The 24,486-nt window shown below is 53.4% G+C and overlaps 9 protein-coding genes across 9 annotated transcripts; 2 read left to right on the forward strand and 7 right to left on the reverse strand.

The window, feature by feature from the left end:
* Positions 1–574: 574 nt before the first annotated feature.
* Positions 575–3,361, forward strand: J4E93_003841 (uncharacterized protein; the record flags this gene model as incomplete). The annotated part of the gene is made up of 1 exon (XM_049341771.1): positions 575–3,361. One exon carries the CDS (start codon positions 575–577, stop codon positions 3,359–3,361), a length of 2,787 nt encoding a protein of 928 aa, XP_049201276.1.
* Positions 3,362–3,674: 313 nt separating this feature from the next.
* On the forward strand, positions 3,675–6,170 carry J4E93_003842 (uncharacterized protein; the record flags this gene model as incomplete). Its single annotated transcript, XM_049341772.1, has 3 exons — positions 3,675–3,817; positions 3,875–4,044; positions 4,096–6,170. 3 exons carry the CDS (start codon positions 3,675–3,677, stop codon positions 6,168–6,170), a joined length of 2,388 nt encoding a protein of 795 aa, XP_049201277.1.
* Positions 6,171–6,401: 231 nt separating this feature from the next.
* Positions 6,402–6,819, reverse strand: J4E93_003843 (uncharacterized protein; the record flags this gene model as incomplete). Its single annotated transcript, XM_049341773.1, has 2 exons — positions 6,402–6,737; positions 6,796–6,819. 2 exons carry the CDS (start codon positions 6,817–6,819, stop codon positions 6,402–6,404), a joined length of 360 nt encoding a protein of 119 aa, XP_049201278.1.
* A 28-nt stretch (positions 6,820–6,847) lies between these two features.
* On the reverse strand, positions 6,848–7,814 carry J4E93_003844 (uncharacterized protein; the record flags this gene model as incomplete). Its single annotated transcript, XM_049341774.1, has 2 exons — positions 6,848–7,643; positions 7,705–7,814. 2 exons carry the CDS (start codon positions 7,812–7,814, stop codon positions 6,848–6,850), a joined length of 906 nt encoding a protein of 301 aa, XP_049201279.1.
* A 324-nt stretch (positions 7,815–8,138) lies between these two features.
* On the reverse strand, positions 8,139–9,960 carry J4E93_003845 (uncharacterized protein; the record flags this gene model as incomplete). The annotated part of the gene is made up of 3 exons (XM_049341775.1): positions 8,139–8,409; positions 8,467–9,322; positions 9,372–9,960. The coding sequence occupies 3 exons, from the start codon at positions 9,958–9,960 to the stop codon at positions 8,139–8,141; spliced, it is 1,716 nt and encodes a 571-aa protein (XP_049201280.1).
* An 829-nt stretch (positions 9,961–10,789) lies between these two features.
* J4E93_003846 (uncharacterized protein) lies at positions 10,790–12,314 on the reverse strand (the record flags this gene model as incomplete). Its single annotated transcript, XM_049341776.1, has 2 exons — positions 10,790–11,282; positions 11,338–12,314. 2 exons carry the CDS (start codon positions 12,312–12,314, stop codon positions 10,790–10,792), a joined length of 1,470 nt encoding a protein of 489 aa, XP_049201281.1.
* Positions 12,315–13,106: 792 nt separating this feature from the next.
* YPT1 (GTP-binding protein of the rab) lies at positions 13,107–13,967 on the reverse strand (the record flags this gene model as incomplete). The annotated part of the gene is made up of 4 exons (XM_049341777.1): positions 13,107–13,301; positions 13,356–13,583; positions 13,634–13,640; positions 13,960–13,967. The coding sequence occupies 4 exons, from the start codon at positions 13,965–13,967 to the stop codon at positions 13,107–13,109; spliced, it is 438 nt and encodes a 145-aa protein (XP_049201282.1).
* Positions 13,968–14,668: 701 nt separating this feature from the next.
* On the reverse strand, positions 14,669–15,824 carry J4E93_003848 (uncharacterized protein; the record flags this gene model as incomplete). The annotated part of the gene is made up of 5 exons (XM_049341778.1): positions 14,669–15,004; positions 15,054–15,365; positions 15,414–15,527; positions 15,583–15,662; positions 15,710–15,824. 5 exons carry the CDS (start codon positions 15,822–15,824, stop codon positions 14,669–14,671), a joined length of 957 nt encoding a protein of 318 aa, XP_049201283.1.
* A 491-nt stretch (positions 15,825–16,315) lies between these two features.
* On the reverse strand, positions 16,316–24,247 carry J4E93_003849 (Type I Iterative PKS; the record flags this gene model as incomplete). The annotated part of the gene is made up of 3 exons (XM_049341779.1): positions 16,316–23,718; positions 23,777–23,939; positions 23,978–24,247. 3 exons carry the CDS (start codon positions 24,245–24,247, stop codon positions 16,316–16,318), a joined length of 7,836 nt encoding a protein of 2,611 aa, XP_049201284.1.
* Positions 24,248–24,486: the final 239 nt, after the last annotated feature.

A 24,486-nucleotide genomic window follows, 5' to 3' on the forward strand; every position in this document is an offset into this window, starting at 1 on the left:
GACTTCGTAGGGCTACTTCAGCGCGCGTGGGATGGCTGCGACACACCTCCGACTTCTAGAACATGGCGCGGGGTTTTAAGGAGGTGGCGAGAGGTCGATCGACTGGGTGAAACAGCATTAGCGAAGGTTGCTTTCCTTTTCGAGGACATGCACACCTCAGATGCGTCGAGCAGCTAAGCGGCTGCTTCCGTTGGACCCTGCATCTGGGGCCTATTGACCCTAACCAGGTGGCGTCCTGGCATGAGATCGTTATCGTCCATTGTCACACTCTCATCGCTTTGCCATCGCTCTCACCGCTCTCCTACTGTCAGCCTTCCATCTACTCAATCACAGCCAAGGTGCTCCTACGATCCCGATCCACGGTTCCGCACTTGCACCGGCGAATCGCCGGAGTTATCGCGGGATAAGATTTCAGCCCTATCACCTCTTCAACTTTTCACCAACCGCGATACAACACCTGGCTGTCGCTTGGACGTCCGGTCTGACTCTCTTGAAGATTCAATATCAGAATCTGTTGTAGAAACATCCCACGCACTGCCCGATCGTCCCGGGCTTCGGATCCGTGACCAAAGCGATGGCGCCTGCCGTTCTGACTCAGCGCCCAAGGATACTCTGCCTGGACGCCTACGACTCTTTTTCCAACAACATTGTCGCGCTGGTCGAGCAGAATGTAGACGCGGAAATCATCAAAATCTTCATCGATGATCCTATCCTTGCGAAGCCATCAGCCTCTGGGGAGTTCACAGCGTTTACCGACTATTTGAAGAGCTTTGATGCGGTCATCGCAGGGCCGGGACCTGGCTGGGCAAAATGTGACGACGATGTTGGTCTAATGAAGGAACTCTGGAAACTTCGGGATGAGCAAACCATCCCAGTGCTCGGTATATGTCTCGGGTTCCAGTCGCTATGCCTTGCATTTGGAGCCGATATCGAACGGCTCGCGGAACCCAAGCACGGTATCATAACGGCCGTCCTACACAAGAGTCAGTCAATTTTCCGAGGTGTGGAGAGTCTGTTAGCAACGCAGTACCACTCTTTACAAGTCAAACTCGATCACCCCATACAGAACAAGCGCGCTGTGCGGTATCCTGCACAGCTTTGGGAACCCACCGAGACCTGTCCCCAGTTGGAGCCGTTGGCGTGGGATTTTGATAGCGATCTCAACGGTGCCGTTCTCATGGGCGTCAAACATCTGCAGAAGCCGTTCTGGGGAGTCCAATTTCATCCAGAGTCGATATGTACAAACGACGAGGGCAAGCGCATCATCCGGAATTGGTGGGAGGACGCCCAAGCCTGGAACCGGAAGCGTGTGTTCAGGAACGTCCCCAACCATGGTCTCACATCTAACGTGCCGTCTTTGCCGATGACTGCTGATGATTTCCGACGAGAATTGGGGATCTACGGCACGAAGAAACAGACCAAACGCTCTTACACCGATTTCGTCGCAAAGCTTGATAGCGACACAATCACACCGTTTGAGCTAGCTTCGCTCATTGCGCACGGGGACGGGCAGTCATTACCGGATCTACCACCGAGCACTGTGCATTGTGCGACCACGGGAAGTGGACGACTTACCGTTGCGGATGCCTGTGAACTCTTCGAGTTATCAAGAGGCGAAGCCATAGTGTTGGAGTCAGGACTGCAATCGAACCTCGTGCCCATGGCTGTGGGAACAGGCAGGTACAGCATTATTGGTGTCGTCATCCCAGAAGAGACTCTGCGCCTTCATTACTACGCTGGCACCCGCAGAATGGAGCTCAGAGATGGTAAAGACCAAGTGCATACAGACTGGACCGTAGCCGACCCTTGGCCCTACGTACGAGAAGTCATGAAGAGCCTCCAGCCCTCGACTCCGCCACAGGGTTCAACATGGGCTCCTTTCTGGGGAGGTTTAATGGGATATGCATCTTACGAGGCTGGCCTAGAAACAATTGACGTTCAGGGCCACGAAGAAGCCTCATATCCGGACATCTGCTTCGCCTACATAACAAGGAGTATTGTTTTCGACCACCAGATCAAAAAGATCTATGTTCAAAGTATCCGCGGTCCCTGTGACCAAGATTGGGTTATCAACACCATAGAGAGACTGTATGAGCATGCAGGCTTCAAATCACGAGAGACTACCCCGAATTCTGCCGCAATGAGACAGGTCGATCCTTTCGAGACGCACGGCACCATGCACCAGTACATTGAGTCGTGTCATCAGCTCACAGTTGGCCAAGACGACTACTGCGATAAAGTCAGTGCCTGCAAAGACTCGATAGCAGACGGCCAGAGCTACGAGTTGTGTCTCACGACTCGCAACGAGGTCCGCGCTCGCAAGCCAACAGCGTGCAGAATATCTCACTCGGAGGACAACGAACATTCCTGGAACCTCTACAAACGTCTGACTGGTCAGAACCCAGCGCCATTCAGCGCCTACATGAGGATGCATAACGTACATATTTTGTGCTCCTCACCAGAGCGGTACATAAGCTGGGACCGATCGCAAACTGCACAATGCCGGCCGATCAAAGGAACAGTGCAGAAGAAGCCAGGTGTCACTAACGAGATGGCCCATGACATCCTCTCATCGTCTAAGGAACGCGCAGAAAATCTCATGATCGTCGATCTTACTCGCCACCAACTTCACGGCGTCTACGGCTCCGAGAACGTCCGAGTGAGCCAGCTCATGGAAGTCGAGGAATACGAAACATTGTGGCAACTAGTTTCAGTCGTCGACGCAGTACCCAGCGGAATCTACAAGCCCACCACCCCTGAAGATTGGGAAGACCCTGTGGAGTACGCTTCCAAAAAGCCGACCAAACATTCTGTTCCATACCTAGGGTTCGACGCTTTCGTCGAGAGTCTGCCACCAGGAAGTATGACTGGAGCGCCCAAGAAACGCTCATGCGAAATCCTTCACAATGTGGAGAGTGGTGTGAGACGAGGCATATACTCTGGTGTTCTCGGGTATCTTGACGTCGGAGGAGGCGGCGACTTCAACGTCGTCATCCGTACTGCTATCAAGATCGACGACGACCAGGAGGACGACAAAGAAGACGTCTGGCGCATCGGTGCTGGCGGGGCTGTCACAAGCCAGAGCACCCCACAAGGTGAATTTGAGGAGATGATTGCCAAGTTCGGCAGCACAAATAGGGCTTTCATGCCCTTGCCACCACCAAAACCAAAGAAAAAGGGCAGAAGGGTTGAGATCATCGAGCCTGATGACCCGGAATTTGCGGAGCTGTTGGCGAGCATGAGGGGTGGAGAGGAATTGACGCTCGACGATGCGCAGCTCATGTTGAGGGCTGTTGAACGCGAGCTCAGACGACGGAATGCCACAGGTGATACGGCAGGCTTTATTCCAGATGGAGAATGATTCGTTTGGTAGGAGTTAGGATGGGCGGAGTCATTTGAGCTTAACCTGTGATACCATGTTTTGAGATAGTATAGAGATAGAGTTTCTTGGTTTCAACACCAATGCCATCATGTATTTTACACAACGATTATGTTCAAAGCCCCTTCTTTGATCATGTACTACCTTCGCAAATCAGTCAACTGTTCCAGTTGGCAATTGTGTGATGGGTAGGCGCGATGACTAAGCACGCGATTAGTGGGGAGACGTAGCATCGCCGCGTACCTCTACGTGTAGCATTGCGACGCCAACACGCGCCTTCCAGTACCCGACGCCAATGGCGACCGAAACGCCAGACCCACGAACCTTTCAGACGTGGGAGGACGCGTTCCAATACCCCATTCCCATCGTCCGCAAGCTTGAACAGCAGCTCCGCAACAATGCCGACGACAATCGAGAAAAGCTACGGTCGCTTGTCGGGTACGAAATGCCAGGCCAACAAGTGGATAGAGATGGAAGAGGCTGACAGAACTGCAGGGCAAGCTATCGCAGTCTCCTCGACACGGCCGGTACGATCATCGATATGGAAGTGCGCATGGAGCAGGTGGAAAGTAGGCTTTCAAGAGTAGGGCAGAGCTGCAATTCGCGGGGCCTGGACAAGATCACAAACAACGCGGGAAAGATGGATACGCATACACGAAGTCGCGGTCAGTCTACAACAATGCATGCGCAAGGGACAGTGGGTTGACGGGCAATAGATGCGGAGCGCTATACATTCGCGGCCCAGCTCGCAGTCATGCGCAACGCGCCTGTGGTCATGACGCGCCTCATGAAAAGAGAAGGATCATATCTGCTCATTGCGAAAGTCCTGGTCATCTCAAGACTACTCCACAAGTCGCTCAGTCAATCCGACAACAAGGCGCCCATTGTCAATCAGCTGTGGGAGAGACTGCTGTCGGTACGGCGGAAGCTTCTTAGGAGGATTGACAAGCGCCTCTCGAACACGAACGGCGAAACAGCCAGCCTGCTCGAAAGCATGTGTGCCTACGCGCTCGCGACGAGCTCCACCCCGACCGATGTCCTACACCATTTCCATAAGATGCGATTGGACAAAATGAACAGCGAGCTGAGGGCAGGAGGCGATGAGCTTGCGAAGCATGGCATTAGCGCGCTCAAGCTGTGCATTCAGACTTGCCTCGATACACAAACCGTCTTTCCACGGCGCTTGGCAGAGGCTCTAGCAAAGCTAAAGGCGCAGCCATTGATCCAGGACCCCGACGTCCGCGGTCTCTACGAGCTGAACCTCGATGTACATGATCGGTGGTTAGGCGATGAGGCACGGAACTACACGCCATGGCCGAGACATGACGAATTGCAGCGGCCGGAAGCAGAGCGGATAATGCACCGATGGTCAAAGGACGCTATTGCCGCTTTCCTCAAGGGTGTGCAAAAGGCACTAGAGGGCGAAGAACGACTCAAAGAGGTTGCAGACTTGAGGCAAGAGCTGATCGAGACCTGGATATTGTCTGGCTCGCGAATGGCGGGTGTCAAGTCGGCCAACGTTCTAGACGATCTACGAGACACGATGAACGACAAGCTTGAGGGTATAGTGCGATCGCGCACACATGGGCTTCAAACTGTCATTACCGAACTGACGACTCGACTGGACACGGTGGCTTCAACAGACAAGGTCGTGGCACCTTCGCTATGGGATACCACTACCAAGGCCTCTGATCTGAGCAACGGGGCACAAAACTTCAAATCCGCTATCCTCAACACCTACCAAGGGCGCGATGAGTCTGTAATCAGCGTAACTTCTGCCTTTGACAAGTGGATGGAGTCTATCCTGGAAGTCAAGGGCATCGTCAAGAGCATGAAGGAAGCGCGATGGGACGATACCTTCGCAGACGATGTGGACGACGAATCCGACGATGAGCTTGGCGATTCGAAGCAAGCGCTCCTCAGCGATGACGATCCAAAACTGCTCGAGGAAGCGACCCAGGAAGCCTTGAGCGAAGCCATGCAAAACCTAAGCCAGAGCTTCAATACTATCGTGAAGAAGTCTGATGGTGAGCAATCAACACAAAAGGCCACTTTCATGCTGCGCGTAGTCAGGGAGATCGGCGATCGCATACCGCGGTTACGCCTCCAAGATAAAGCCACACCTCTTGCGTCACCCTTTACGTCAGAGATTCTTCAACCTTTGCATACGACACTGGCTTTGTGCGTGACGCAACCGAGTGTAGAAGCATACAAGACATCACTTGAAGGCTCACTCAAAGTGAAGACGAACAGCCACATCCTGTGGGAAGGACACCCACCACTACCGAGCCAGCCGTCACCCAGCGCATTTAGATTCCTGCGAGGTCTGAACAAAGACATGGGCGCGCTGGGTAGTGATGTATGGGCACCTGGCAGCGTCGAGGTACTGAAAAGTAGTGTCGCCGCCGAAGTAGTCAAAACGGTTCAGGAGCATCTCGGCGCCATTAGCGCGCCTACGAAAGAACAAAGCCCTTCTGTCGAGAAGAAAGACGAAGACAAAGAGGAAGAGAGAGTCGAAGACTCCAAAACCACGGACGATAGCGAGAAAGCAGACGTCACCCCGCCATCCCCAAGCCACAGCGAAGCAAGAGAACAGAGAGTCAAACAACTGCTTTTCGATCTTCTCTACATCCAACGCTTCGTTGGTGACACGGGTGCAGACGCCAAACTCACCGCGCTGGTACAGAAAACCAATACGGTAGAGTTGGACGAGGTCGCTATGACCAGGCTGAGGAAGAACGCGGCAGACTACGCGAAGAAGACGTATCTGCTCTTCGCATTGCTCGCGTAGACAATATGTAGATAATTGCTGAGGATACCAGTAGTTGCCTTCTCATAAATCTGCACTTCTATCGATTTGATATAACGTGACGTTCGCTTTCCATCGTCGACGCTCCGCGGACAATGGAAAGATGGACTTCATGCGAGGGTCAGTACCAACAACCATAGTTTCCGCATGGAAACCCCTACTTCGCATAAACGCCACGAAGTGTCCGGCGCAAAATCATCCAGTCAAGTTGGGTTAAGCATCTCGTCGCCACCAGCGACACAATTTGTCCTCCCATCCAAATGGCCCTTCAAAGTCCTTGTTGTGTACACCGTGCCTGCTATATTTGAACCCAGTCAAAGCATCCGGTTCGTGCCACCGCGTTCTCAGGGCTTCGCGCACCTTGAGCGTGGCTTCGGCGTCGAGTGCAAAATGTCGCTTAAAGTCAAAACCGCGAAGGTATGGTATGCCGGGGCCTTCGTCATCGCTCTCGTCGTCGGCTGCGTTGTTTGCTTCCTGCGCGTCCTCCGCAGCAGGCGCACGATAGATAAAATGCCCTCTCGGATCTCCACCACTGTTCTCTTCTTTCTCCTATGATCTGTCAGGAACATGCCTCACAGATAAGTATTGCGCTAACCAATCCACGTACCTTATGCCACTCCTCCTCTGTCATACTGAAAAAATGCCCCTTTGGCCACAATCTACCCGCCCCCTTTCTTGGGGTTGATCAAGTATCTCACAGAGACATCACTGATCTTCCTCGAACTCGTAGGATCCATGTGGTCGAGATTTGCTTGGAAGATTCGAATCGCTTTGCCTCTATGCAACAGGTCATACACAGGCTGCCTCAGCAACTCAAGAATATTGAGCATGACCCGGCTGTCCTCCATTGAATAAGAATAGGGCTTGTTCCCTGACGGATGGAATGATGTCTCAAGGCGAATGCAAATCTCGTGGTTTCGCTTTGTAGGCAAAAGCTGGAGCAACTGGAGGTTCTTGTGCATAGCCATCAGTTCATCCTCGCTCTCTAGTTTGGTTTCGTAGAAGTTGAGCATAAGCGTGAACTTGAGGATGAGCTCGTATGGCTTTATGCCAAGTGCGAAAGGGTCTGCTTGGAACAACTTGCTCATATTCTCATCCGACGTGATGTAGAAAGTGTTGGTGGTGTAATACACTTCGGCGAGCTCTTGCGCGACCTGCGTTCCAAAGTATGCAGGGTCCATAGCCCAGGATTTGGGCTGCACATGTGCGCATTCTTCTTCGTTCACCCACCAGTTCGAATCGAATCTTCCGATGCGCACTTTGCTGCCGTATACATGACGCTTACCATCCAGCTCACAAGGTTGGGCTTTCGGCCCAACGATATACGCATATACCATGTTGCGGAGCTCGAGCGGTAATGAAGCGTGGATCTTGGTGGTCAGTGCTTGACAGGATTTTCTTGCTCTGATTGCCGCTTCCACTGCTTCTTTGCGTCGTAAAGGGGAGGCGATGCATCTACACGTTTTTTTTGCGATTAGCAGAGATAGCGACCGAGGTTGGAGTTTATGGACCGTACTTTGTTCGTGAGCTGAACTCCTCGTTGAATTTACACTTGACTCCGATCCCTTCGAATTCGACGGAACCGTCGGGCAAGACGCGTTCGAACGGCCATTCTGTGGACGACATGGCTGATGGAGGTAAGGAGAGTTCGTTGAAGGATACTGCGGGGAGATGATAACAGACGGAGGATATGCACGTCCGCGGCACAAGGTTCCGCCCTCGTAGCACCCTTACATGACAGGGATCCCAGTAGCTCATCTGAGAGCTATACTGCATAGAGAAGAAGACGCACGCGTGTGCATTGCATTGCATTGCTCCACCACACGAAGCAAGTCGCAGAGTGAAACAAATCGTGATAAGAAGTTCGATTAAAGTGATACCAAACGACCCTATCAACCCCTCATGCACATCCCTCCACTCACTACCTACGCACCCTAAATCTTCATGTCATTAAACCTTCGAAACACCAACAGCAACAGATTCAGTTCTCACAGCAGCATCAACTTTCTCTTCATAGCGATCAAAAGCAGCAGTCCCCTGGATATGGCTGTCCTCAAACACATCGACAGTCGTGCTTGCAAACTTGCGCGCGCTGATGCGCTTCTCGAAGAGGAGATCGAGTTCAGCGAAGGAGCGGCCCTTGGGTTCGGGCAGGCGGAAGTAGGTGTAGACGATACTTAGGAAGCAGGAGCCGGCCCAGAAGAATCCGGCGTAGTTGCCCCTGGGGTGTGGTTAGCAGAGGGAAGAAGGAGAGGAAGGGAGAGAGGGAGGGACGTACCAGTTCCAGGCTCCGGGGTTGAGCATGTAGGGCGTGAGGACGGAGGTGATGATGCCGATTACGTTGTATAGGTTGCGGCCGAGTACCACGGTCTTGATGGCGAGGCGGCGGGTGGATAGCTCGGCAACGAGGGAGTAGCATACGGTGCCGACGGTCAACTGGTAGAACATAGCCCATACGATCATCATGGCTCCGGTAGCCATGGCGCCCGTCTCGCGCTGGGAGGCTGGTACAAGGCCAAGGAAACCCATGACGAACAGCATAGCGCACAGTCCACAGAGACCACCCAGGTAGAGTGTTCGACGTCCGAAACCGACTTTCATGAGGTACCAAGCGCCAAAGACACCGGCCATGTTGATACCGTACTGACCCATTGCGAAGTCATACGAAGTCGATGCGGGTAGACCGGCCTGTTGGAGGAAGTAGGAAGAGTAACCCGAGAAAGCGTTTCCACTCAAATTCTGCATCGCCCAGGCCATGCAGACAATCTCAGTACGACGCAAATCAGTACCCTTGAAGCAGTCCCAGTAGCTGGCTCCTTGCGTGATCTTCTCTTCGAGCGCAGTCGTGTGCACCATCATGGCTACCGTTTCGTCGGCATCGAAATCGGTTTCTCGGTCCAGGCTGGTGAGTCGGAGCAGGGATTTCTTCGCATCTTCAATTCGTCCTTTGCGAACGAGCCACCATGGCGACTCGGGTGCTAGGAAGACACCGATGATGAGGGGGACAGGCCACATCCATTGGAGAGCGTATGGGATGCGGTAGGACCACTCATCTGGTCGGTCGACCATGGAGCGGATAACGCCAATACCGATGACTTGGCCGAGACCCCAGCAGAAGTTGACGTAGGTAGTTACTGATCAGTGTAAGCTTGTGTTCATGGGAGTAGATTTTTGTAAACTTACAGTATCCGCGCAGAGCAACAGGGCAGACCTCGCAAGCGTATGTGATAGTAAGTGTCTGGAAGACACCCCACGGGATACCACAGAGGATCTCCGCAATCAGCAAGTGCACCACCGTCTGAGCCGTGAAGAAGATGGTGGTGAACCCAATGATCAGAAGCAAGCACCCCATGACAGTGTAGCGGTATCCGATAGCCTCACTGATCCATCCATTGAGGAAAAGACCGATGATCTCGCCCACGATAACTCCGTTCGACAGTCCAGCTTGCCATGGCGCAGGAATCTCCCAAGACCCGTCCGGAAGCTGCTCGCCGTACTTTTGTTTGAACTGCGGGAACCCGAAGAAGTTGTTCAGCAGGCAGACATCGTAGCCTTCCATGACGATACACGTGCTGATAAGGACAGACCATCCAATCGCCTTGGGATAGAGTTTGATACCCTGCATCAGCGTCATCTTGCGCTCATTTTCCGTAGCAAGCCGCGCATCGCCAACAAGCTTGTTAGCAGCGCGCTTGTGATCGGACTCCTCAGTCTCCCCATAATGCTCGAATGGGGGCGCGGTAGTAGGCTGAATATCCTTCTCTTCCGCCATGACTGCTCTTCTTGTCGACTCTCTCTTTCCAAACCGGAGGAAGATCGGGCCGATGGGCGATCCGACCAGGGCTGCTTTGGGAACGATAGTGGGGTGCTGCAACGCTGCTCCACACACTCTCGAACCAGGACGAAAGTAAAGAGAAATCCGGGGAAACTGCTACCGTGACATTGGGTGGTAGGACATGAGGCGGTCTTTAAGCATAAAATTTTGCGGGGTCTAGCATGGCTTTCGGGTAAGCGTGGCTGTAGCGGCGAACCATGCAAGCCAGGGTCTGGGTCGCGTGCAGACAGGTGGAGCTTTCATCTCCTGCGGCCGTGCGCGGACGTGATTGGGTCGTCCCATATGCGACCTTCTTGCTATGGGTTAGGAAGACAGAGACGGATGCTGGTGGCTCGGGTAATTCTTCGCTCACATGGTCTCGTGGCACGCCTGGTGCATGCCCAGCTGGCCTGCCCTTGGCCAGAGCGTGGGCGTTCACGATCGGAGCGGTGGCCGACAAGCTGACCGTTGAGCTGGGCTACTAGAGTATGTATGTCTAGGTATACACTAGGATCAGCCACACCGAAAATCGGCAATAGCGACCGCGCCGTAGTGAATTGCTGATAGCTGTGATGTCGGAGGTTGTTGCCAGTGTACACAAGGAATCGTTCAAGTGAGCCCAAGAAGAAGTCTGCCGAGGTAGCGCCTTTGGCGTTCACCCGTACCTGGCGGTGTAGCGTCGAACGGCACGTTGAGATGATAGAAACTGTAAACTCGGTTGAACATGGCTCAAGATGGGATCTAGCTGCATTTTCTTGTTCTTTCCGTCAATTCCATTCGAGGTACATCAAGTAGTCCTGTGTCCATTCGCGGGCTCATCAATAGTCTCATCCTCCTCTACACCACTAATCGCTTCTGGTTCCTCACTCCGCGGCTGTACTCTCCCACCAAAGAACGCGAGAAGTAGCAAATCGTACGTCGCCTTCAAACTACCAGCTGCAACGAAAGCAACCCAGAAATGATCATTGCCGGCAAGTACTCCGGTTAGACTCGGGCCGCTACTTTGGGATAGTGTCTTGAGTATGTTGACTACGCCCATAACGGCTGTTCGCTCTTCTGGTAAGACCACAATCGAGAGAAAGGCTGATCGAGGTGCCTGATCCATAGAGTTGAGCACAGAGCGGCCAACGAGTAGGCAGATGGTTAACGCTAGTCCCGATGGCACAGGCAGTAGCGCGAGGAATATAGAAGAAGGCAGATGAGTGAAGACCATTGCTTGGATCAATCCGAGACGTTTGGCCAGGCTTGAGGCGAACACGTTGCCTAGCGTCGACACGAACCTGTATATTCATGAGTATGTGATTTAGGATACGATTTGGTTGAATATGCACTTACCATGTTGCAGACATGATGCCACCCAGCTTCCCTTTTGGCAGATCAAATTTCCGCTCCATGTAGTAGTTGATGAGACTGAAGGGAACCATTCCCGAGCCTAGAGAATCCAGGAAGAACAAGCTGCACAGTTTGATGAGGACAACGCGACTCGACTTGGAGATCTTGCTTAGTGAATGCCAAAACTTCTTAGGCTTCTTGGGGGCTGCATCTTGAGTTGCAGTATCTTGGTTCTCTTGCTCATCACCGTTCAGCAACGGCTCGGTCTCAGCTGATGCAGGAGATTTGTTCCGTTCATCGTTCCAGTCGCTATGTTCGCACATTTGACTCAAAAAGAGAGTCATCAGAGCCTTGACACACCCGACACCAGTGTAAATCCAGAAGATGGCGCGATACGCATCCAGATCCGTCCAACCCTCGATAGCCTGTAAGTTGTCGACCGCAACACCACCAACTGCCAACCCCGTTGACGTGCCCAGTACAGCCAAGACGACATACCAAGTGTACACGTCCGACCTCTTGTCCTCGGCTACCAGGTGCGCTAACGTCGACTCCTCCACAGCTCTGAACGGACCGATCTCGTTCCCACTAGGACTGATGACACCGATGATGGCTGCTAGAAGCAAAGCCACATAGTTACTTGTTGTTGCGAAAACAGCGCCGGATATTGCCATAGAGACGGCCCCAAGGAGTAATGTTCGGCGCCGTCCTAGCGTATCCGCGACAAGTGTGAGGAGGAGGCTGATGACTACATCGCCCAGCAACGTCAATGACATGAAGAGTCCGATTTGTTCGTCTGAGAACCCTTGCTCTTGGAAGAAGAGTGCGAGGATAAGTGCTACGCTCCCGTAGGCAAAAAGGCGGATGTACCGTGCCAGAATGAGGATGTAGACGTCTTTTCCAGCGTGCTTCATTGTCGCGAGTCCCAGTTCGCGGCCGAGCCATTGTGCCGCTTTGACAGGCGCATCACGAACAGACATGCTCCGAGGTTCAGGGTAGGGTGGGTATTATGAGCGTGGTGGGGTTGGTACACCAGCACTCTAAGGCATTGGGAAGGCTAGAAGGGTCAAAGAACGAAAAAGAAGAGAAGAGGCTCGTGTTATGACTGCTTTTGCGAAGCTATGACGGACCGGAGTGTTTAGTGCTGCCTGGAGGCCTGGGGCCTAGTCGAGTTTCGCGTCATACGTCAGCGCCTGCATTCTACCGGATGCGGGAAGGAGCGAAGGACACTCGGCATCCATAGATGTCAAAGGGCGCGTCAAGGGCGAGTCAGTTGTCAAAAATATTGCGCAACGATCTTGATAAGTAGGATGTTAGCACCTAACTTATTGATAAATACTTCTCATCAGCCGTATGGTGGCTGAGCTGGCGTCTTCACATCACTTAAGCGCAAGTTTGTGTTTGTGGAACAAGCATCAAAGATCTAGGAGATGAAGTCTGATTGCCCATATTAAAGAACACCTGAGACACCGAAGGAAAGAGACCTAGTGGCCACCACAAATTGTAATGCAGACACCAGCACATCCCAGAAATCCAAACGAGAGCCCCCATTCTATGCGATCGGATGTCGCCATGCTGGCACACAACTTCGGGATGGAAACGTGGAGATGGTGACGAATGGGAGACATGGCGGTCATGTATCAGTGAGCATTATCGTAGTACTGCACCAATCCTCGCATGGCGTGAAGGCGGGAGCTCAACACCCACGCCGTGCATTGCTCTTCCGTAGACACCGATCCGTTCTCCGACACATAACAACTCTTCCTCTCTCTCTAGCAGCAACCACCGCCAGATCCGTTTTGGACACCCTGTCCCTGGCCGATGGGGACTGTGGGCTTGGTGTTGGCGGTTGTGGTACCCATGCGCTCCTTGATCTGGCGGGCCATGGTAAGGAAAGCTTGCTCGACGTTGGTGGCGCTCTTTGCGGAGGTCTCGAGGAAGGGGATGCCGAGGCTGTCTGCGAACTCCTATTTGAGCTGTTAGATGGCGTGCATCCTCTGGGGTTAGTGAGATGACGGTACCTTTGCTACGGTGTACTCGACAACCTTCTTGTCCGCCATATCGGACTTGTTGCCCACCAACAGCTTGTTGACGCCCTCGGTTGCGTATCGGTCAATCTCCTGCAGCCACTGCTTTACGTTGTTGAAAGAGTCCATGTCGGTGACATCGTAGACGACGCAGATGCCGTGGGCGCCGCGGTAGTACGAGGATGTGATGGTTCGGAAGCGTTCCTGGCCAGCGGTATCCCACTGCGATGACTGTCAGCACTCACGCCCAGACGCTGCATTCTACAGGGTACGTACAATCTGTAGCTTCACCGTCTTGCCATCGAGTTCGATCGTTCGGATTTTCTGGTGCTTGTTAGATCATCGCCGACCTGGGCTGCAGGTGCGTGGGACAACGCACAAAGTCGACACCGATCGTCGAGATGTAGCTCTCAGTGTATGTGTCGTCGGCGAAACGGAGGAGCAGGCACGACTTTCCGACACCAGAGTCACCGATGAGGAGGAGCTTGAAGAGGTAGTCGTATCTGGGGAAGCGAGCCGTCAGCGGGAGCCTTGCATGGCAAGACGGGCAGCACCAGGGCTGTCGTCGATGGGAAAAAGTAACTCTGCGAGTCTTCACGTTAGCATAGTCGCACCCCAGATTTGGCGGCGCTGTTCCCCGGCCTGTGGCGGTGGGCGTCGCGCGGAGGTTACGTACCACTCAGGGTTCATGATGGCGGTGTTGCGGGGGTGGAAAGAGGGAAGAGACTAAGAGATGTAAGTTGGGGGTGGTCAGAGGCAGTCGTTGTGGGGTATCGCGGGTCGTCGAGGCGGACGGTGTTAAGTAGAGGGTGATGGGGTGCAATGCGCGGATACCAGATGTGAATAGCTTGGCATTCAGCCAGGCCCAAATCCGTGGTCACAAGTTGCCGTAGCTTGTCGCGCCATCAACATCACATTCACGCCCGCTTATCTGCCGCCTAACTTTGTCCAGTGAGACGCCCGTACGCTGTCTGACGTATGGCTCTGGTTTGTCTTGTTGCCAGTGCAAGACACTCGCAGATCACGCATCATCTGTACAGTGCCAGGTGGGTGCCATCAGTGCACCCACGTGACAGCCGCCAGGGTCCACCGCCCCAGTCACCCAGCCATGGCACGCATCACCGCCATCGATTATGGGTAGCCTTCACCCTGCTTATCATGGAATGGAGAATGTGTCATTCGTTTGCAGCAGTGTGCGGTCCGTCGTACGTCGTTGCCTTTGACGTAGCCCAACCTGCCAGCTCTAAAGCACCGTAACCCGAAACCCCCATATAGTACAGACATCAGGACAAGTTCATCGCTACATATTACATTATTTTGCCGAAAGCAGGGATCAGTGTTTGGGCCAACCAGAAGGAGAAGACGAGCTTGGGTCCGGTCATGAGCAGCTTGGGCGTCAGTCCCTTGAAGAAGGAAGTGGGACCCTCGTGCTTCATCATGTTGGACACGATCCTGAAGCCGCTCTCGGGGTTCTCAAAGTTCCTGTTCTGGATACGCGTTTTGATGACATCGAGAGGGGCAGAGACGACGAGCGATGCGCTGGCTCCGGCGATGGAGGCGACAAAGTTTTGCGACCATGATGCCGAGTTGTAGTCGGTGAGTTTGTAGAAGTACTCCTTGGCGACAGCGGATCCACCGAAGAGCTGGGGGGTGTTAGTATTCGGACAGCTGTCAGCAGAGTGGTGTACATACTGCGAATGATCCTGGAGCGTTACGTGCTGCCGTCCATCCCCAACCACGGTACAGCCCGAGCCCTTCGTCGGAGATGATCTTGAACAGCCCACGGCCTCGAAAAGCCTCAGGGTTGGTTTGTCGCTTGATCTTGAGAACATCCAATGGCAGGAGGACAATCTCACCGATACCGATTATGGAACCGGCAGTCGCGTGCATGATAGCCTTGCCGTTGCCCTTGCCGAATGCGCGGTCGAAGCTGTCACCGTGGTTGTGGGCGAGGTAGTCGCGTACGAAGGGCTGTCCACCAAACTTGTATACTCGTTGAAGGATCTATCGTCGTCAGTCGGAGTTCTTATGTGCTTGCACTTTTCAACGCACCTTGTATGCGGCGGCATATCCAAGACCAGGGAACAGTGAGAGGAATCGCCCAGAGACCGAGGCACCGGCTGCGTCTCTGAAGACGACCTTGTTCAGATGTGCTGCGTTCTCAATCTACATGTGTTCGAGTCAGAGGCCGTCAGGGTATTGTATGGTCCACATGTCGCACCTTGCCAATGTTGCTCATCAACCGCTTCGCCGTGGTGTCGACCGGGTGGAAGACCATGAGCTCTGCGATTCCCGCACATCCTGCTCGTGTCAGATATGCTATGTTGACTCCAGAATGGCCAATGTACCTGCACCCAAGACCCTAGCTGTGTTGGACTCCCTCTTGTACACCTTTGCGGACGAGTTGGTGCCGGCAGCGACTTGCGCAACCTTTGCGGCGGCTTCGGAGGGTGATGGCGTCATGGTCGAAGATTTCGAGCAAAGGAGGAATGTGCAATTGACAGGTATGAGAGGGAGCAACAGCGCAAGGCAATTGCGGTACCGAGCAGTGAAGAACGGGAGCTAGAGATAAGATGCCAAACGATACCCGCTCTCAAAAAAAGTCGTCGGGGAAGCGAGTTCAACGTCCGGCATCGCCCCGCCAAGCACCACGCCGCTATGACACGCGCCCCCAGACGCGAAACTTTGTCCCCCCGTCCCGACACGCACCAGCAGCATGACATCGCGCGATTGAGGTGCATTCCGCCCGACATACGCGCATTCTTCCTGGATAAGATGGGGACTCGAGCAATTCGGAAATTTACAATCGACACGTGACGCGCATGATGAGGGCCCGATTCTCAGATCGTAAGTGATTGAATAACTAGCTAATCATAATATGCAAGAATATTCGTACAACACCATGAACGCCCCAGTTCTACGCGCGATCCAGTCTGAAAACAAATGCTTTGCGTCTACCCTTTCCTTTCCGCGACCAAGCTAGCGAACTCGCTGAGCGACGGTGTTTGCAGAATCTCGAAGATACTGACTTTAGCTTTGACAACGCTACCCAACCAGTTCCGGAAGTCCACAGCAACCAGGGAATCGACTCCGATACTTGTGAGCGCATCAGCGGTGTCGATAGCGCTCGTCTCCAGATTGAACAAGTCCGCAACCTTGGCTACTAGCAGGTCCTTGACGATCTCCTTCGCTTTGTTGTCACCCGCCGACAGTGCCGATAACTGAGATACCAATCCATCGATGTTCTTGGAGGATTCGGACTGTCCCTGAGCTGAGGCTTCTGTCGTGGTGTCATCGCCCAGTCGCAGGGTTCCCAATCGACGGTCGTTCTTCACCGCTGGGTCGTCAACCAATTTGCTGTATCCAGTGATACACGTAACAATCTGACTGTTTTCGGGCCGGCGTCGATTTGGGTTCCTGATTGCATCCTCGAATAGTCGCAATACGTGGGCAATCGGAAGACATTTCATGCCAAGGGCCTTCTCCACGCGCTTCTTCACCACATCTCCACCTTGTGCGACTAATCCGACATCGTCAATAGGACCAAGATCTATTGTCACGGCGGGTAGGCCAAGGGCAGTGCGGTATCGAGCAATCGCGTCCTGGAACGTACCGCCAGCGGTATAGTTACTCTGTGACACGTTGCCAAGGACTGCAGTGGCGGAAGAGGTCGTGATGAAGAATTGGAGGTCAGGCAGATTGTTGTGGAGGGCCCAGGTGCCGGTGACCTTGGGGCCAATGGCCTTCTGCCACTGCTCGAAAGTCATGCTTTCAAAGACAGTGTCGTCAAGGATTGCAGCAATTTGAAGAACTCCACGGATCGGAGGTAACTCTGCCTTCACGTCTGCGAGGAGACTACAGACCGCTCCTTCGTCGGCAATGTCGCAGTTGCGAAGATAGACGTTGCAACCGTGGTCTTGACCTTGTTCAACCAACGCCAACCCCTTCGGATGAGCTACAGCATTGCGGGAGACGATCAACAGGTTCTTGACCCCCTGTTCCAACATCCACGAAGCAGTGGCAAGTCCAATCCCTCCAAGACCTCCAACGATCATGAAGGTAGAGTCTGGAGCGTCTAGGCCAAGCGACGTTTCAGCCTTCGGGACGACATGAACCTCGTCACCTGGCTGTGGCAGAATCACAGCACTACCCATGTAGCTCCCACCTCGGACATACTGGAGCGCTTCATGGATCTCGGCCAGCTTGAAAACCTTGATTGGTGTCGCGGGTCTCGCTTCTTTGTGCTGCAACAATTCGATGGAATTCGCCAATGCCCTGTGGAACATGGCGCCTCTCATCTCGCTGTACTGGAGGGTATCAAGACCAGTCATGGACACTCCGCGGCCAAAGGGCGACATGTCAAGATGCTTTGACTTCTCGGTATCAGCCTTACCGATCTGCACAAAGCGACCAAACGGTGCAGTGCACTCCCAGGATGCCTTGAGCAACGGCCCAGTAACTGAGCTCAGCGTCACATCAACTCCCTCGCTGTTTGTCTGAGACATGATAGCAGACACGAGAGAGGCTGCTTCATCCTGCAGGATATGGCTGGGAGCGATGGTGTATTCTTCCAGCAGAACTTGACGCTCTTCGTCTGTTCCGCAAGTGACGAAGATCTCGGCTCCGATGTTCTCGGCCAGTGCGAGAGCAGCCTGGCCCACACCTGCCGTACCAAAGTGTAACAGCACTCGCTCATGCTTCTGAAGTCTTGCGATGTCGCGCAGGGCTAAGCATGCGGTCGAATATGCATACGGGGTGGACGCGGCTTCCTCCCATGTAAGCTTGTCGGAAACCTTGACGACGCTGGTCCAGTGAGCGCGACCGGCGTTGTTGATAGGTCCTTTGAAGATGCCGCACACTCGATCTCCAACGCGAAGTCCAGAGTCTCGTGTGTCTGGGCCAAGGTTCCTAATGATACCACTGCTCTCATGCGCAACCGACTCGTTCTCCTCACTCGCCCCTACAATGTTCAGCCCAAAGGCTTTCGGTTCGATCTCAACAAACCCACTCGGCAGATCATCCGCCGCATCAGATGTATCCACAAAGCAGGACTCTGCGCCAGATGCACCGCTGCCTGATGGTTGTAGGACGAGAGATTTGCCAGAGTAGCTAAACTCCTGCAGCTGAAGAGGTTTTGCGCCTCCGCTGACAGCCCGATCTTGTTCAAAGTCCGGATAGATGCGGGGAACGTACAGGTTCTGGCCTTTGGCGCAATATTCCCAATCAATGTTGATGTTCTCAGATGAGCTGTAGTCAAAGCTCTGCTTGAACACATGCGCAAGCATCAGGGTGGTCTCGGTTGGCAATGATTGTTGGGGTGGCTCGCATGCCAAGCGAACGTATCGTGTGCTTGGATCTTCGCGTCGCAGAGTTCTCAAGAGACCAGTCACTTGGGCAAAGCGTGGATCTTCATCGTCGACAGCTCCACCAAAGCTCAGCCAAAGAATGCCCTTGGAGTGAAGAAGGAGACTTCGGAGCTTTTCAAATGCATGGCGATCCATGGTATCGATGAAAGGTGTGCTAAGGTCGAGCGCCATGATGAGCAGACGGTCACTGTCTGCCTCAACTTCATCGAAAGTCTCCACCGAGGGAGCTGAACCAGTAACGTGCTGCACGGTTCCTGATACTTGATCCAACCAAGCTTGAGGTTCCGAAGCTGACGGTACAACAATGGATATTGAAGACGGATACAATGGATCCGGGGTTTTGGCGTGCGACAAGATGGTGCTGGTAAACTGGACTTCAGGGTTCTCGCAGTCCCCAATCTCGAACTCGACGCCAGAGAAGCCTGCTGCTTTCAGAGCCTTATCCCATACTCCCAGGTTGACGTAAGGGCATGTTTGGCGCTCAGGCTCTTCGCTCAACCACCATCTCTCAACGGTTCCAAAGATTAACTGGACGTCGAGCGAATCCTGGCTTCCTTCGAGCAAGACGAGCTGGCCTCCTGGTCGCAGCAGCTTTCTTACGTTCGACAAGGTGCGCTCCAGGCTCGGTGTCGCATGGAGCACATGTGAAGCAACTACAAGATCGTAACTATGGGCTACGAAACCCTGCTCGATCGGATCTTGCTCAATGTCGAGCTTGGAGTAGTTCATCTTGTCTTCCCAAGTGGCAAATTTGGTCTTTGCTGCGCCAAAGAACCCTGAAGAGATGTCCGTAAAGTCGTAATGACCCAGCAGCGAAGTGCCTGAGTCTTGCTCTGATCGCGCAGCTAAAGCGTCCAAAACAACGGATGTTGCTCCGCCAGTTCTGCCACCAATCTCAATGACTTTGGCTCCGGATTTCACAACAGAGTAAAGGTCGACAATCTTTCGGAGATGCTTATAAGAGCCGTTGCAAAGCTGCGGTAGCTGTTCGTAGTAGCGATTCAACAGTCCGTCTTCCATCATCAACTCCAAAGGTGTCAACTTGCCTTGCACGATGTCACACAGGTGGCTTCCGACGCGCTGGACCAACTCTCCGGACGCATTGGTTTGGGCCACTCGATTACAAAGTTCCTCGATCGAAGCTCTGTCTCTCGTGGACCATTCGTCGCTCCCTGACATTAGGATACCTTTGTCGGCTGTCAGGATGATGGAGTTCATCCACTCGTAGAACCTCTTGTGATACCAAGTCCATTGGTCGTCAGCCTTGGGTCCCAGTTGCTCCAGAGTTTTGGCAATATGGTGGTAAGATATCTCGCGGATGTCCCTTGCAAAGTCTAGTTCAGACTGGGTTAAGGGAATCCTCATCGAGTCTTTGATATCATCTGGGATAGCATAGTGGACGTCGAGTTCCCATCGGCTCTTGGAATGGATCGCAGGATGCGCTGACTTCGCATCTTGCGCACTCGTGGCCGCCTGGGTAACACGCTGGAGACGGAAGTTTTGCATCTCGAACGATCCCGTTTGGTGCGCATCATCTCCTGTGGGAAACACTGAACCGGTGAAAATTGAACCTTTGGCGCCTGATGACAGGCAGTCCAGGCTTGCGAGTAACCGCTGGTCCGCATGTGTACCGAGCTGGGACGGCACGATCACCTTCCGAATCGAGCGAGGTATGAACATTGCATCCTTCGTGAGATCGGCGGGTAGGGTCGCGTAACAGCATTGGAAAATCGAGTCCAGTGTCGTTGGGTGTACTACGTATTGCTGTTCGCGTTCAAAGGCCGCTGGAGCGACAGAGAATTCGGTTTCCGATCGTTCACGAAGAACACGACTCCCAACAATGTTCTGAAATGTTGGTCCGTGGTGGAAGCCCGAATCTCGCAAAATTTGGTAGAGCGTCTCGGGCTCGATCTCCTTGGTGTGCTTCTGGTGAGACAGTACAGGGCCAAGAGAAGCTCTGGCATCCTCTAGTAAATGCACGCCGTGGTCTGGTCTAGGTGTGATGCAGCCCTTGCAGTGCTGTATCCAAGCGTGCTTGGCACTGACCGACCACAACTCAAATTCGTACCAATCGGCGTTGTCCAGGTCCTTGTCGCTGCAGGGACGGAGTGAGAACTGGATCTCTATTCCCCTGTTCGAGGCACTCGACGTTTGTGGTATGATGAGAGCATTGATGATGTCTACATCTCGCAAATGATACTGCAACTGAGGTACCTCTTGGTCAGGCTTGCTCTTGAGAAGACGCATTGCTTCGATGGCCATTGACACATATCCCGCGCCAGGAAGGACCACACTTGACTCTAGTTGATGGTCGACTAGCCAGGGAATGTCATTCGAACGGAGAAAGTTGCGCCAGGTTGGGGTCAGAGGGTTTGAGCCAGGAATAGCCCTGCCAAGCAACTCATGGGGCTTGAAGCGCTTGTATCGATGCTCTTCGGAAGCCCTTGGCTCGATCTTGTAGGAGGTCTGATGGTTCCAGGGATATTCCGGAAGGTTATGGATATACTTTGACTGGTGTGAGATGTTCGATTGGGGTCTGTTCACTGTTGTGAGGTGGACAGGGTAGCCTCGCGCCACAAGGGCACAGACGACGTCTTGCACAGTGTCAATCGCATTCAAAGGCCGCTTCAGACAGGAAAGATACGGCATGCGTGTCTCGCCGAGCGTTTGTCTGACGGGACCTGACAAGGTGTCGTGCGCCCCAATTTCTAGGAAGACGGAGACCTGATGATTCGGTGTTGGCGCTTCACCCTCAGGCTTTGTCGCTCCAAATACCAATGCTTCCAACGCGTTGGAAAACAGAACGGGACTGGTGAGATTGCGCACCCAGTGTGCGGCCTCGAAAGTCGAACGCGAAGTGACAATGTCACCGGTTACTGGAGACGCAAAGACGACGTCGAGCTCGCCTTCTACGATCGGTCCTAGAAGTTCTTCGAGGCAACTCTGGTACTCTTCCGCCATATGCTCCATGTGATGAGAGTGGTAGGCGAGAGGAACCTTCAGCTTCCTTGCGAAGACATCATCGTCTGCCAAACGGTCTGCGACTTCTTCCAGAGCATCCATGTCACCAGAGATCGTAACACTGGATGGGCTGTTGACACAAGCGACTACCACTTTACCATCCGAAGAGAGATCAGTCAGGTACTCCCGGACTTCTTCGGCACCGAGACCAACAGCCATCATGCCGCCCGATAGCTTTGTAATCTTCTGGTACTTCTTGGCAAGTCGTCCACGGTGATATACGACGCCAACAGCTTCCTTGAACGAAAGAATGCCCGCCGCGTATGCTGCCGCAATCTCACCACTCGAGTGACTGACGACAGCGGAAGGAATAACATTCCAGGACCGCAGCAAGTCAACCAAGCACAGCTGAACAACGACACTGAGCGGTTGACTAAGCTCAATCTCTGCGACGTTGGTAGTCTTCACATCACGCGATAGCTCTTCTCTCAACGACCAAAGCGCACCAAATTCTTGCAAGTGGGCCTCAGCTTGATCGATGGATGAGCTGAACACCTCAGATGAGGTCATGAGCTCGCGGCCCATAGCGTACCATTGCGCACCTTGACCGTTGAAGACGAAGCCTATGCGGACTGGCGCAGACGATGCGCGGGTCGGCTTCAAGCGGGTGTCTTCGAGGAGGTCGGCTAGTTGCTCCAGACTGTGGGCCTTGACGGCGACGGTCCATGGAAACCTCGATCTGCGCTCGGAAAGCGTGTAGGCCAGATCGTTGGGTGCTGGGGCGTTCCCTTCCTGCAGAGCGTTGCGGATGTACGTCGCTAGGTCTTTGCACCGTGTGACGGCGCCACCCTCTTCTTTGGCGCTCAGCATGTAGACCAAAGATGACGGTTCGGTAGAGCTGCCGGAAGGTTGGTCAATGCTATTGCTCGCATGGCCATTGCTGAGGGCATGGCCATTGGTACTTGGGTGCCCGTTGGTGTCGGCATGTCCATTAGTGCTGGCATGTCCATTGGAGATCTCGCCGTTGCCATTCTGGAGTGCGAAGCGACGTTGTTCGCCAGGGCTCGGGGGCGCATCGAGGATAACATGTGCATTGGTTCCACCATAACCAAAGTTGTTGACAGATACCCTGAACGGCTTGTCCTTTGGCCATGGCGTCAGCTCTGTCGGTACCTGAAGTTTCCAATCCTCTAGTGGTATGTTCGGATTGGCTTTCTCGAAGGTAGGATTTGCAGGTATTTGCTTGTGGCGTAGTATGAGAGCTGCTTTGATGACTGCTGCTAGCCCGCTAACAGGTTCAGTGTGGCCAATGTTGCTCTTGACAGAGCCGACCCAGATTGGGTCAAACTTCTCTCTTGAGTTGCCGAAGGTCAATGCTAAGGCTTCGGCTTCAATAGCGTCACCCCCGGTCCCTGTACCGTGGGCTTCGACGTAGCCTGTTGATGAGAGGTCGATTCCTGCCCGGCTATAGCATTGCTTGATGAGCTGCTGTTGCGCGTCCATGGAGGGAGACGTTATCGTTCCGGTTCTGCCGTCCTGGTTGACAGCAGACTCGCGGATCAAAGCGTGGATGTGGTCGCCATCCCTGACTGCCGCGGAATACTTCTTCAAAACCAACACGGCCATGCCCTCGCCCCTGCCGTAACCACCGAAACGATGATCCATGGAATAACACTTCCCATCTTCGTGTAGAAGACCCAGATTCGAGATGGCGATGTAGAAGTCTTGGTTCAATATTGCGTTGGAGGCTCCAATGATGGAAACTTCCGACTCTTCATTCCGGATGCTGTTGACACCCATGTGCAGGGCTACTAGACCACCTGAACATCCCGTGTCGACGGTGACACTGGGTCCCATCAGGTTGTAGAAATGTGAAACACGGTTGGCGAACATGGCTGGACCGTTTCCAGTGACGAGAGATGTGGGCATTGAGTCCGCATCTTTCATCAACATCTCGGCATAGTCTCTGCCGAAGGTTGCAGAATATACGGAGGTGTTCGAGCCGGAAAGCTTCTCGATGGGAATTCCAGCTGTCATTGTGTTAGCTTTGGCCGGATCACACATCGTGGGAACGGTTTGCTAGCTTACCACTCTCAGTCGCATTGTATACTCCTTCCAACATTATCCTCAGCTGTGGGTCCATGGACTTCGCGACCTCCGCCGTAAGGTTGAAGAATGGCGCATCGAACTCGGTCAAATCTTCCTCGATGAAGAAGCCGCCCTTTACATGAAGCTTCAGGTGGATAATCAGCTACTACCCATGGTTTTGAGGTTCTTGAGGACACTTACACTATCTGTCTGCTGAGAGTCGGGATGCGATGTCTTGCTAATGTCGAAGCGGCTCTTGGGAACTGGCGACCAGCAGCTTTCGCCGCTGGATAATGTGTGCCATAGACCATCGAGGTTGGATGCTGACCCTCCGAACTTGCAGCTGATTCCAACTATCGCTATCGCATTCGAGAGGTCATCGGATTTTGGTCGTGGAGGAGCATCAGAAGGCACGCCGTTCATGTCCGGAATACCGTTCGTAGGCGTGGTGTCTGTGTAGTAGAGCGGCATTATGAAAAGGCGGGTGTGATGGGTATCTTGGTTGTGAGTATCAATGAGATAAGAAAGAGAAGCGTCAAGAAGTAGGCTCAGGCATATATTGCTATTTGTTCCAAAAGACTATCAGGGTGGATGCACAACTACGTATGCTCCCGGCTTAAACATCGCTGACCCGCCATCGCGATGCTGTCTTTACGTCAGATCGAACTCTTTGACGACCCGAAACCATCGCCATAACATTGCGCCTCCGT

Source organism: Alternaria ventricosa (assembly GCF_023758065.1).
Source record: "Alternaria ventricosa strain BMP 2768 chromosome Unknown scaffold_5, whole genome shotgun sequence".
Lineage (NCBI taxonomy): Eukaryota > Fungi > Ascomycota > Dothideomycetes > Pleosporales > Pleosporaceae > Alternaria > Alternaria ventricosa.